This window comes from Lontra canadensis, unplaced genomic scaffold, assembly GCF_010015895.1.
Source record: "Lontra canadensis isolate GAN:19392208 unplaced genomic scaffold, GSC_riverotter_1.0 scaffold34, whole genome shotgun sequence".
NCBI lineage: Eukaryota > Metazoa > Chordata > Mammalia > Carnivora > Mustelidae > Lontra > Lontra canadensis.
Window position 1 is genome coordinate 4,765,803 of NW_022631028.1, and position 12,790 is coordinate 4,778,592.

Sequence of the window (12,790 nt, forward strand, 5' to 3'; positions counted from 1 at the left end):
TGTATCACCAAAGTGTAGTACTTCATCAGGTTGTCAAAACTGAAATAGGATTTTCTCTTCTTCTTTCTAACACATACATAGAAAGTGACCCACAGCATTTGTATTACCTTGTTAACTTTCACACCTTCTTTTGGAGTTTGTTTCGTTGCTAGATTATACCCAATCATCTGTTTAGCCAGCTGTCCCACAACTTGAGGGCTGAGAGAGAGAGAAAGGAAAAAAAATCAATGTCTATGCTGAAAATTATTTTAAAGCAGACTGCATGCCATGTCCTCATGTCCAGCTCCACACTCATCAAGTCCATAGGGATTTCTGCTCATGTACTAGGTGCCTAGCCCTGTACCGGAGGCTCACTGAGAACAAAATACATATGGGGGGGAGGGAGGAAAGAGAAAGGAAGGGAAGGGAGGGGAGGGAAGGGGAGGGGAGAAAAGAAGGAGAGAAGGAAAGGGGGCAGGGAAAGGGGAAGGAAGGGGAGGGGAGGGAAGGGAGATTCTTGCTTCCCTCTGCTATTCTCTCTCCCCAAAATAAGTTACTTTCATAGTAGAAAGATACTGCTGAAATGCATAACCGATTTAGGTATAAGGTCAATAACAAAGACCTGACTTGGGGAGTGTGAGAAGTATTGGCCACTGAGGGGCAAAAGGAAGAGGGTGAGATTCAAAATAGATAATGAAAAGATAAGTGACAGAAAGGAAAGGAAAAGTGGGCAGTGCTGGGCCCTGATACCCGAAGGCTTGGAATATCATACAGGAGGGACAACTGAAGCCATTGGTACTGGGGAGCTACTGTGGGTTCTAGAATAGGAAAGTGACACTATGGAGGCCGCATTTATGTTGTTGTTTTCAACATTTATGATGAATCACTGATTGTGTACAACAGAAGGAGTGTTGAGTTTTCACCAATTAGTAGAGAAAAAATCCTTTTGTGAGATAAAGAACACATGGGCACCACAGAGCCCTCTTACCTTTAATTCATTTCCTTTTTCGCTACCTTTTGCTCCCAACCCCATTCCAACCATCTTTCTCAGTGCTTCCTTCAGTCATGAGCAAAATCTCCCATAACTGCTTAGCCCAAAGACACAGAATTAAAATGCCCAGACTTACTCTTTTGTTAAATGAACGCCTCCTTTTAAACCGCTACTGAAGACACCTTTTCCTCTTCCTCCAGCTAAGATCTGGGCTTTTAAAACAAATTCTTTTGCATCTGAAAAAGAAAACCCAGAGTTGGTAGTGGATTTTACTTACTTACGTACTTACTTACTTACTTACTTATTTATTTATTTATTTTTCAGCAACAAGCAATGTTGAAGTGCATATACCTTCCAAAAACAGTAAAAGCTCACTTAAACTAACTTTGAAAATAAAGGCATAAGGAACTTCAAAAAAACAACAGGGCACCCAAATACAAAGTCTTTATCAAGGACATTAAAATATTTCCTACAAGTTTAATCTAATAACCATCCCAAGAGAAAACAAGGCATATGTTCCCTTGATCTTTTGAGTGTCAGAAGATGCTAAATAAATCCAGGCCAGAGGTATTAATTTTACTGTGTAGTGACACTCCCATGTGGCAAAGGCACTAATCTGCCAGTCAGAAAAGCTAACTACCTGTCAGCCAGCTGAGATGTCAAAGGGAAGGCTGGAGTACATGGGGGAAGAGGTTTAAGACAAGATGCAAAGGGAGTAGTTAATAACTGTATTCTTGGAAACCAACAGATTTCTGAGTGGATGTTCTAGATATTGATGGGACTGGTTGAGGGAGAAAGAAATGGATTAAAATTGAAAGCAAGTAATATTTCTGAAGGTTGGCAGGGTAACAAAACTCCCAAATCCTAGGTGGGATTTTCATTTCTTTCTTTCTTTTTTTTTTTTTTTAAGATTTTATTTATTTATTTGACAGACAGAGATCACAAGTAGGCAGAGAGGCAGGCAGAGAAAGAGAGGGAAGCAAGCTCCCCACTAAGCAGAGAGCCCGATGCGAGACTCACTCCCAAGACCCTGGGATCATGACCTGAGCCGAAGGCAGAGGCTTTAACCCACTGAGCCACCCAGGTGCCCAAGGGATTTTCACTTCTTGACACACTCAAGGAATGGGGGATGTGACTGCTTTTGACCTTTGAGAACCAACTCGTAAGCTCAAATATCTTCATGGGCCTGGCTCAAAAGCTACATGTGTGAAGCAGTCCAGTGACAGAAATGAGGTCTTCAGCAAATAGGACAGCTGCCTACCCCTCGCACATCCATGGAAAGAAAAATAAGAGAAAAAACAGGCAGCTTTCAAATCCAACAGGTTTCATAAAACAAATAGTACATTTCTTCTGGTCACAGCTGGAACTCTCTGTCGGTCATTCATCTTCATCTAAATGCAGAAAACTAAGTCAATCTTCTATAAGGTTGTATGAGTTTTCTGGTTTAACAGCAGGTTCAGAATCTGCAGACTGGGCTCCCATCAGGCCTCCATCTCTTATCCCACTGTTGACCACTGGCAAGTTACTTAATGTTTCTGAGACTCAGTTTACTCCATTGTGAAGAAGCTATAGGACTTCTCTGAGAATTAAATCATACATGCGAATACTTTATCTCAAGAGCCTGAAAACTCTTATGATTAATGAAAGACTACTGCCACAGTTAGCTCATTTTATTACTTTACTATATTATAAAGAATCAAAAGGATCGTTGCCACTTGGGCAGATATGGATAAGTAATATTAATAATAATAAGTTTTCTGTGTCTGCCACCATTCACGTGAGGTGAGGACTCCTCCATGAGTGTTGGCCATTTTAGCTATCTCTGTTATGGTTCTTGTTACTCAAGGCAAGCAAGCAAAGGTTCCCAGAGAAGGAGCCACAGAGGGTTTTATCATGAAGGCAACAGGGAGCTACAGAAAGATCTGGCATTATGATAGCACTGGGTATGACAGCCACTCCAGATGATGTAGTCAGATTATTAGGATTCACTGTCTTTATTGGTTGGTCTTCCTTTCTCCTCTATTTGCTTACACTCAGGAAACTAGGGTGCACTTTCCCTCAGAAGCAAGCAGAGCACCTTTACTGATGCCCTTGCCGCCCTCCAACACTTGCCGCTGCCATAGATATGAACCATTACCACATCCGTCAAACTCACGTCTTACAAACTGGCTCAGTCTAAGTGGGTAATGAACTAGCTATGACGACAACTTATTATAAGAAAACGCACGAGGAAAGAAACCAAGTAGAACTAATTTATTTTGTAGTTAGGCCACGGCATGTAAGGACAGCAGTAAGAGCAAGGACTGTGGAGTTAAACAGACCTAAACTTTCCAACCTCTGCCCATTACTTTCTTCATAGACAAGAAGAGAACGAGGCTCAGAGAGGTAGAAGTGTTTTGCCTGTCCGTAAAATGGTTATAATGAAGTAATCGCCAGTGGAGGATGATGTGAGTAATAAACAAAAAACAGTAGGTAAAGTGCTTATCTCCAATGCCTGGCACATTTAAAAGAAGTCAAAACATGATAGCTATCATCACTAATTGTTTTCAGCAATTAAACCAAAAATGGCATTTGGAATTTGTCTTTTTAGAAGACATTTCTTAATTCTCTTTTGAAAACAACAAGTAGAAAAAATACTTTTTGCTGTCTACTCAAATTTTTAATTGTGATCACTTCAAATTCTTTAAAAACGGTAACCAGCGTTCCACTGCCATTATCAATTTTCATATGCTTGTCATCCAAAAGAAAGAGATGCTTTTCTTTACGAGCCTTCCAGCGGCAAAAGTTGAAAGCCAGACAGAATACCTAATTGGGCATTGTTAATTGGCACTACATAGGCTTAATTAAATCAGCCTTAGGCACAAACCATCAAGACAGAGTAACAGTTGTAACCTCAGTGAAGTGTTGTCAATTACATGTGTCACCATTTGACCATGCGTCAAAGGACTCCATGCCACCAAGCTGGTAGACTGAACAGCCACTTGGAGACTGGGCATCCATACTGGGACAAGTGTCAAAAGACAAAGGAAAAGACTATATACAATCTAGGTACATCTCCTGCATCTTATAACCCAGGCCAAAAATAAGTTCACTAAAATCATCTCTTCTTGTTAGATCTCAAGTGCTAAATCAGTATAGCACGTCAATAGCCCAAAGAAAAGCAAGTTTTTCTCATCTGGACTGAAACTCACATGAAGTAATTTAATTCAGTTATTTACTCAAAGGGCTGAAAATTAAGTGGCCAAATCCTGAACAGTATCTGGTCTTTTCATTCAGTATTAATCAAGTTGATTTCACACAATGTCACAGTTCCCATTTTATTTAAAGATCTGATTTCTCCAAATACACAAATTTCTAGGTTGTTTTTTGTTTGTTTGTTTTTCACATTATCTTCCTAATCCCAAATAAAATTACAAAAAAAAAAAAAAATCCTTGACATGAAATCCAATTTTTGTCTAACACAAGATGATTTAACCGTACTTTAGGATAACAAGCTAATAAAGAGACAGAGGGGAGAAAAAATAGCTACTCTGAAAGATTTTGTATGGAAAGATAGTGCACTTACATACTGATAACCATATTACCAAGTCCAAGTTAGTAAAACCTGAGTGTGTATAACACTGAATTCCTTGCCCATAACTACTCTTACATGCAGCAGCCTGAATGTGCAATGAATTCACTTTATTTTCTTCCTTTTCTGGTGAGTTTGTGATAATGAAGAGTGCTCACAAACGACTAGGATTCCGCTTGGTTAGATGGGAACCAGTTACTGTAATTTACATACGTTTTAGGAGAAGAATTGTAAGCAACATATTTGATAAGCTTCTAAGTGTGTAAGATTCTCGACTACCATATCACTTAGGAGAACAATATTTGTAGCCATTTAGGAAGCCTAAAAAAACCCATGCTGTGATCTTCTTGTTTGATTCTATTAGCCACATTAAAATAATGCTTTCTCAAATGTTTTCTTCTCATTCCTTACCACAAGTGTCATTCTAATTACAGTAACAGTTTTATACCAATTTTYATAGTCCCCCAATAGTCCCAGGCTGGATAATAAATACCCTTGGAAGCATTATTAAATCTAAAAGAAAAAAAATAAATTCATTAAGGAAAGCATAACCTAAAGAGAATAAATATGAAATGTTTTTAATCAGACAAGTTTTATAAAACTAGTTCACTCTGCTTTTTAGAGATGGCATTCAGAAAATATACTTATACAAAATAATGCTTATAAGAAACAGTTTAGAACCACAATGCAAAAGGACCTAGAAAATGTCTGAAAATGTTCACCAGGAGTATCGATAAGAATGTTATTTTCAACTATCTTTTTAAAACAAGTTTAGTGAATTCAACATTGCTCTCTTCAAAAACGTAACAGCTTCCTAAATGTAAATGCAGCACTGTATGGATGGAGGCTACGAAAGTGATCATCTATTTTGAGCCGGTAACATTGGAGTTGTTGGGGGAAGTACAAATTCCACGGTTCACCGCCGGAGCAAAATTTAAATACCCAGTTTTCAGCACAATTGCATGGCATAATTTCCAGCATGGTGATCAACTTTCATGAGGTTTGACAGGATTCTTAATTGAGAAAGTTACAATGTATTTCAGATTAACCTACTACTGGAAGGCAAGGAGAAGGAGGAGGGTGAAGAAAGAAGAGTCGAAGATATTACAGAAAGAGGAAACTTTGTAAAGGACATACAATTACAGGGTGATAAGGTAGAGGCCTAAGTGCCAATTTCCCAAAGAAATGAGTTAACTTCTGTGATCTCATGATGACCCTAAAACCCAGACTTAAAATTGGAGAATTACCTATCTTTGATTATTGTAATATCTCCTGTGGATGGAGTCCTATTTCCTCAAGTTGTAATGCGGTCACTGGGAATTAGATAATATTGCAATGACTCTTTCCATATGCTCAGTGGCATCCTTGAAACTAAAACAATTATTTCAATTTTCAACATGTCTGACATGGGCTTGCCCCACACTGGAACAAAGAACTTCAAGTATGCAAGACGTCAGAATAAACTATTTCACCATTGGTCACATCCCTTGATTGATACCTGGATCCCCAAGAGATACTTGGATCCCCACCACACTGCTACCCATCAAAGATTTAAATTGCATATACCTGAAACAGTCATTTTTAAAGTAAAAGATGGAACTAGGGCCATCTCTCAGATAAGGGTTTTGTGACAAGAACAACTAGGAAGTTGTTTAGGGAGACATTATTTTAGTAGTTTTTTGTTTGTTTGAGAGAGAGAGAAAGAGAGAGAGAGAGCGAGTGAGTGGAGGAGGGGCAGAGAGAGAGGGAGGAGAGAGAGCATCTTAAAGGAGCCCCACACCCATCAAGGGGCCCCATGTGGGGCTCCATCTCACAACCCTGCCATCATGACCTGAGCTGAAGCCAACAGTCAGATGCTTAACCAAGTGACCCATCCAGGCACTCCAGGGAGACCTTATTTTACATTAAGAAATCCTTCACCGATAAAGCTTTTATATAAGTTTTAAATCTTAAATTTCCTATCAAATACTATAGTCAATTAATTCTATATTATCTAAAGTAATTCCTTCATCTGGAGACTGTAGGGGCATGATAATACCACCTGGAACAATTTAGGTAATAATGTGATCATAAGACATCACATTTTGCTTTCAAGGAAATAATTTTAATTTTAGTTCCTATAAAAGTTTCTAAATTAAAGTTTGACAAATCATCTTTTCATATTGCCATACTTAAAAAATATTACATATGTATTATTATATTACAGCTCTCATTAAAATCTGTAATGATAAACTAGCCTACTCATCTGATCATATCATTGATGTTATTAATTGCTTTCATAACTATTAATACAGACTTCATTGATGATAAAATTTTTAAAGCTAGACAGAAGTTTCCTCAGAAAAGCTCAATTCAATTATAATATCTTATTCTTTCTATAGTTTAAGACTAATAAAACAATCTTACATGTTGGCTATTAAATTAAAAGATGTATTGCTTGGGTGCCTGGGTGGCTCAGTGATTAAACATCTACCTTCAGCTCAGGTCACGGTCCCAGAGTCCTGGGATCGAGCCCCGCATCTGGACCCCTGCTTGGTGGGACGTCTGCTTCTCCTTATCCCACTCTGCTTGCTGTGTTCCCTCTCTTACTCTATCTTTCTCTATAAAAAAAAATAATAATAAATAAAATCTTAAAAAAAAAGATGTATTTCCTTTTTAAAAAGAGTTTATTTATTTATTTTAGTGGGTGTCTGGGTGGCTCAGTTGGTTAAGTATCTGCCTTTGGCTCAGGTCATGATCTCGGGGTCCTAGGATTAAGCATTGGGCTCTCTGCTCAGTGTGAAGTCTGCTTCTCCCTCTCCCTCTGTGTGATCTCTCTCAAGTAAATAAAAATCTTGAAAAAAAAAAAAAAAGAATAATAAAATGAGTCTCTTGTAGACATCCTATCAATGGACATTACTTTTTAAATCCAATCTGATAACTTGTGTCTTTTGATTTGAGCATTTAGCCCATTTACATTCAAAGTAACTATTGAAAGATATGAATTTAGTGCCATCGTATTACCTGTAAAGTCACTGTTTCTGTATACTGTCTCTGTTCCTTTCTGGTCTATGTTACTTTTGGGCTCTCTGTTTGTTTAAAGGATCCCTTTTAATATTTCTTGCAGGGCGGGTTTAGTGATCACAAATTCTTTTAGTTTCTCTTTGTCCTGGAAGCTCTTTATCTCTCCTATTCTGAACGACAGCCTTGCTGGATTAAGTATTCTTGGCTGCATATTTTTCTCATTTAGCACCCTGAATATATCATGCCAGTTCCTTCTGGCCTGCCAGGTCTCTGTGGAGAGGTGTGCTGCCAGCCTTATGTTTCTACCTCTGCAGCTTAAGGACCTGATTTCAGTATTTTCTCTTTGTCTTTGAAATTTGCAAGCTTCACTATTATATGTCTAGGTGTTGACATATTTTTATTGTTTTGGAGAGGGGTTTTCTGTTTCCTAGACTTGAATGCCTGTTTCCCTCCCCAGATTAGGGAAGTCTACATCTATAATTTGCTCAAATATACCTTCTGCCCCTCTCTTTCCTCTTCCTCTGGGACCCCAATTATTCTAATATTTTTTCCCTTTATGATATCACTTATCTCTCAAATATTTCCCCTTGATCCAGTAGTTGTTTATCTCTGTTTCTTCGTTTATTTATTCTCCATCATCTTGTCTTCTATGTCATTGATTCTCTCTTCTGCCTCATTTATGCTAGCAGTTAGAGCCTCCATTTTTTTTTTAACGGAAGTTTTTATCCCTCCTTTGTTTTTGTTTTTCTTAGAGCCTCCATTTTTTATTGCATCTCATCAATAGCCTTTTTTATTTTGATCTGATTAGATTTTAGCTCTTTTCTTTCTTCAGAAAGGGATTCTCTAGTGTCTTCATGCTTCTTTCAAGCTCAGCTAATATCTTTATAATCGTTATTAGGAATTCTAGTTCTGACATATTACTTATGTTCATAGTGACTGGGTCCCTGGCAGTTAGTCCTGCCTCTTATTCTCTTTTTTTGGGGTGAGTTTGTTCGTCTTGTCTTCTGTCCAGAGAAGAATACATGAACAAGAGAACAAAGTGCAAAAATAGTAACAACAACCCCCCCCCCAAGTTTACACTAAACAAATCAGAAAAGATCAGAAACTGGGGGGAAAAAAAGAAAGAAAAAAGAGAGAATATAATCAAACAAGTGAATGGAAGAGAGCAATACCCTAGATCCTGGGTGTATTTTGCTCTGTTCATTAGAAGAAACTAGATCCCAAAATTGTAAAGAAAGAAAAAACTTATATTTATACAAACATAAAATCAAATACAATGAAAGGAAGCCAAAAATGAAAAAAAAATGTGTATATAAAATGTAAATATAAAAATGAAAATTAAAAAAGAGTTTTAAGGGCGCCTCGGTGGCTCAGTTGTTAAGTGTCTGCCTTTGGCTCAGGTCATGATCCCAGCGTCCTGGGATTGGGCCCCACATCAGGCTCCCAGCTTGTCAGGAAGCATGCTTCTCCCTCTCCCACTTTCCCTGCTTATATTCCCTCTCTCACTGTCTTTCTCTTCGTCAAATAAATAAATAAAATATTTTTTAAAAAGAGTTGTAAAAATAAGAAATTAGTTGAAAAGGAAAAAAATATTTTTAATTGAAAGACTAAAAATCCTGAGAAAAAATATGAATTCTATATATTATCTTCCCCTATTTTTGCAGTTCTGTGTGATCCATAAACTTGGTCTTAGCTGGAAGCTCCTGCTGGTCTTCTGGGGAATGTGCCTGTTGCACTGATTCTTGGGTGTCTTTGCCCAGATGTAATTGCATCCCCTCCCCCTTGCCAGTGGGCCAGGTTCAGTGAAAGCAGCTCTGGAGCTGATAGGGGTAAAAAATGATAGCGACCCCATCTCCGGCCCCAGAGCTGAAGGCTCACACACTTGGCTCTTCAGTGTGCCCTCAGGAAAAAGGAGTCAATCGTTCTTGTCTCCCTGGTTTCTGTCTGCACTCTGTGTTCATCCAGCCTGTGACTGAGCATTTTTATCTCAGGCACTCAACCCTACTTCAAGTCTCCAAACTTGGGGTCTCGCTGAAGTTCTGCCGCCTGCTGGGCCCCTGCTCAGAGAGTGGTCATCTGACCATTGGCCACACCCAGATTTAAAGATGTTTCTTTCTCTTTCATAGAAATATTACTAGTATTCTGAGATCTCCCACATTCTTGATCAGAAATCTTGTCTTTTCCCTATTTGTCTTGGTATGTCAGTTCCTCTACTTGGCCCTCTATTTGGTGAGAGGTGCCATATGCTACTGTCTGGAGTTTGCCATCTGCTACCATTCTGCCACCGATGGTCACAGTACCACTGGTTTCCTCTAGGCTTCTCCCTCGCCACAATCAAGGAAGATCTTTCAGCTTCCCACAAGTGTTCAAGAAAAGTAGCTGAGCCCCAAGTGACACAGCTTTTCCCTTTATAGGCCAGCCTCTGTGCCAGATGCACACATTCTCTAGGGGACAATGGCACGGTCATGCACTGCCACACCCTAACCCCAAGACCTCTATGCCCTCAAAGCTGTAGGGTCACCTCCTTTCCTCATTCACAGAGATTATCTCACAGAGCCCCTCCACTAACCAGCTCTGCTCCGTAGAGACCCATCTATCACACAGGCCCCTATGTCTGATTTCCCAATCAGGGAGTGCACTCAACATCTTTCTCGCAGGCCTCTGAGCCCAGTGCAAATCAAGAAATAGGGCTGAGTACTTGTTCTGTACTACTGAAAAAGTCACCGCAGTTAAAAAGCACCTAGAATGTTCTCAGACAATTAGGAGGTCCACCTACCCAGTGCTCATAGAAAACCTATTGGTTTTTTATGCTCTATTGGTAAAGCATTCCCATTTCTATGAAAATCAACTAGAAAAATAAGGATCTTTCACTGCAACATAATTATAATAGTGAAACACTTGAAAAGAGCCAAAATATACATCAGCATGTAGACATCTGGAGTTGGAAAAAAAAACTGTTTATAGCCACATAAGGAAATAATATAATACTATATGTCCATTAACAATGATTAAATGTATCTTTTGTGTAAACAAGGGAATACGTCCACACACACTATATGCTCCAAATAGACCTTAATGATCAGTATTTAAAAAAACAAATACATTTGCGACTAGTTATATAGTCACAATGAAATCTAAATGAACACTGAAATATTAACTAAGGTTATCTTAAGGGGCTAAGCACTGGTATTATAGGTGGTGCATTATATCCTTTCAGTACTGATTTACATTTTTTCCCAATTATCACATGTTGTCCTAAAAACAAATAAAAAATAAGAACTTAAAATATGAGACAAACATAGGCAGTTATCCATAGTAGTATATCTTGATTGTTTCAATGTTCCCTGCTATATCAGCCTTTTTAACTCTATCATATGAGTCAGGGATGCCTATATATGCAGAAGCCTCCAGAAGACATCTTTGGGAAACACGGCTCCACATCTACCAACATGGCATCCTAAAGTGTCATGCAAGAAAACCAAGAGTGACTAAAGAACGTGCTACCCTTTTCAAACATCTGCTGAGCATCTACTCTGTAGAAATTCAGATTAAAAAAAAAAAGTCAGGGTCCCTGCCTTTCAGAAACTTAAAACCTCCTGAAGAAAAGAGATACAATTACTAATAAATATTAAGACTGTGATAAATGTTAAGAACACAGTGTAGTGAGAAGGGAACATGGTGCCGGGTCAAGGAAGAGATGGGTTTTCCAGTTAGACGGGGCTGGGAAGTGAAGACATGAAGGGGTCAACAACCGAGAAAGGTTACTTTGCTTTTCCATCTATATTTGCTAGGCTTCTTAGTTATCTATTTAAATTAGACATCATGAGAACACCACCTCAAATAAACCAGTAAAGCACACCAAGATTCAGTACTGCAAATCACTCACATTTGTTATTTCAGATCTTCAGTTTATTTCCCTATATTCAAGAACAGAAAATAAATAGAAAAACACACTTACGGCCTTTGTTAAATTTAGTTTTTTTCCCTAAGTGCTTTTAAGATAGCCCATAATTTAATCATAATGGTCTTCAAACAAACAAACAAACAAACAAGAAAAAACCACCAAAAGCAGGTAAGCTAACTCTGAAACACGGCTCCTGTAACAGCTCCCAAGGGGTCAATGAGATTCAAACCATGCCACTGTTTAACGGCAGCAATAATAAAGGACATGTCCACTGACTCCCAACCTGCAAATAAACACAGATTCCAGACTTAAAATCTGCTACAATTCCAAATGCCAGAGATACAGAATTCCAAACAATGGCTTGGTGATGTTGCCATAAAAAAGAACCCAGATACTTTCTATTTTCCATGTTACATTGGTAAAGTGGTGTATGACCCACTGGAATTCAACAGAGACCAGGAATGACCTATGCCAAGAGAGATGGGAGATCCCAGACCCCTTGCCCATGATGCACACATCTACTGAGGTCCAGCCTCATTTGTTATGTCACTTTCAAATTACATTGAGTTTTAAATTGCAGTGTCTTGTTCTTTTATTGCCTGTCCAGATCCATTCATAGTGTCTAAAGTCTAAGTCTATTCCTTGAATGTTAAACACAAAGAAGACTTTGGATTGCATCCTGGAGGGTGAACCTGTGGAATTTCCATGAACTGGGAAGAGTTTATATTTGGTTGACTTTCAAGGGTTGTGAAGGTTGGAAAAATACTTACTTTTTCCTTTTCTATGACAGCTTTCTTTGGTTTCCTCCTTCCCTCCTTCCCTTCCTTCCTTCACTTCCTTCCTCCTCTTGTCCTTCTAGTTTTGTAAATACATCCAAGATACTCAAGTGCATGTTCAACTATATCTAAGATCACTGTCTTCATTTTCAACAAGTCCATTCAATAATCATAGAGATAAGTACTGACTTCAAACTTTACCTCCCATCACCTCCTCCTCAGATTTACACTCAAATAAGATTTACATGTTTATATCTCCAAGAATTGGAGTGCTTGATATATCAACCTGTTCTAAACCTAACCTCACACACCACAAAACCTACACCTATATTCTTGGGACTGTCTTCACAATATTTTTTCTGATTATCTCTGAAACATTCAAGCTAGAATAGTCTTTTCTTTTCTTTTGCGAGGACTTTCAGCATCTTAAAAAAAAATGCCTCATTCAAGCAAGAAATCATACTAGAGGGAGCCAGGCCAAGTGTTACAAATAGGAAATTAAGGAAATCATAAACTGCTATGCATTTACTTCCTGGGGAAAAATAATAATATTTTTTAAGTTGACT

General features: G+C 38.4%; 1 protein-coding gene across 1 annotated transcript in view; it reads right to left on the bottom strand.

Annotated features, from left to right (window-relative positions):
* The window catches only part of SUCLG2 (succinate-CoA ligase GDP-forming subunit beta), a 273,815-nt gene that overhangs the window by 138,576 nt on the left and 122,449 nt on the right, over positions 1–12,790 (bottom strand). Inside the window, exons 3-4 of the mRNA XM_032867349.1 lie at positions 1,107–1,206; positions 108–198 (exon numbers count right to left, since the gene is read on the bottom strand). Coding sequence (XP_032723240.1) covers positions 108–198; positions 1,107–1,206 — 191 coding nt within the window. The remainder of the gene's footprint in view (positions 1–107; positions 199–1,106; positions 1,207–12,790) is intronic.